We start from the raw sequence: 914 nt of genomic DNA, 5'->3' as shown, positions 1-914 counted from the left end.
CCAAAGCTGTGGTTGCATGACTCATTCTATTTTGTCTGATATTGAAATAATAGTAACTAGCATTAATGTAAAATTCTTCATCAGTAAATGTAGTTTTGAATTTTATTATAGAATGTTGTTATAAGATTTACTGATTATTAGAAAGTTAACTTTGTTAATGAAGATTACCTTATACAGTGTTTGTCAGTCTCTGTTAATTAAACTTAGTTTATAATAACCGTGAATTTATAACATTATCAGCTTATAAGCATATCATTATCTTATTAAATTAACACAACAGGGATGTCAACAATAACATCATGGAACTTCTCATCATGGCATATGCTTGCAAGACATCCTCAGCACGCAACATTGTAGGAGTAATCCCATACCTACCATACTGCAAGCAGAGCAAGATGAGGAAGAGGGGCTGCATTGTATCCAAGTTGCTAGCCAAGATGATGTGTAAGCATTATGTTTAATATTCGTACATTGCTTTTCACACCTGTTTTACAGTTTTTCCATTATTACTTGTGCTATTCCTGATTCATATTTATGCTAACAGACTGCTCCAGTTACTATAACTTTTAATGTAGTGTATTGCTAAAACTAGCTATTGAAAGTATCAAATTATTAGATTACTTAACAAATATCCTTTCATGTTATGGTGTAGTCAGTAACAAAAGAAGCTTCAGATTATTAGAATGTGTATTAAATGTCTTTTCATAAAGTACTGTATTTATATGAAGTACAGTATTAAAAATTCTCAGAAATGCAACAGAAGCAAAACAACATTAGCTACAAAAAATGTGAAAGATACAGACTTAGATTTTTAACCAAAACAGAAAGGCATGAATGTATTTGAAATATTTTAGGTAGTTGAAGAACAACTTACAAAGTGAAAGAGTTTTTAAGGCGTTTTCCTTATGATGTGA

At 30.3% G+C, this 914-nt stretch overlaps 1 protein-coding gene across 4 annotated transcripts in view; it reads left to right on the top strand.

The window, feature by feature from the left end:
- LOC119593163 (phosphoribosyl pyrophosphate synthase-associated protein 2-like) overlaps positions 1 to 914 on the top strand; it is a gene marked incomplete at its 3' end in the record, with an annotated part of 42,915 nt that overhangs the window by 22,243 nt on the left and 19,758 nt on the right. For all 4 annotated transcript variants that reach the window (XM_037942133.1, XM_037942131.1, XM_037942134.1 and 1 more), the window contains 1 exon segment: positions 281 to 444. In XM_037942133.1, coding sequence (XP_037798061.1) covers positions 281 to 444 — 164 coding nt within the window.

The sequence above is a fragment of the Penaeus monodon genome, chromosome 31 (genome assembly GCF_015228065.2).
Source record: "Penaeus monodon isolate SGIC_2016 chromosome 31, NSTDA_Pmon_1, whole genome shotgun sequence".
Taxonomy (NCBI): Eukaryota; Metazoa; Arthropoda; class Malacostraca; order Decapoda; family Penaeidae; genus Penaeus; species Penaeus monodon.
Note: the sequence above shows the minus strand (reverse complement) of the source record. Positions and strands in the feature narration are given on the sequence as shown.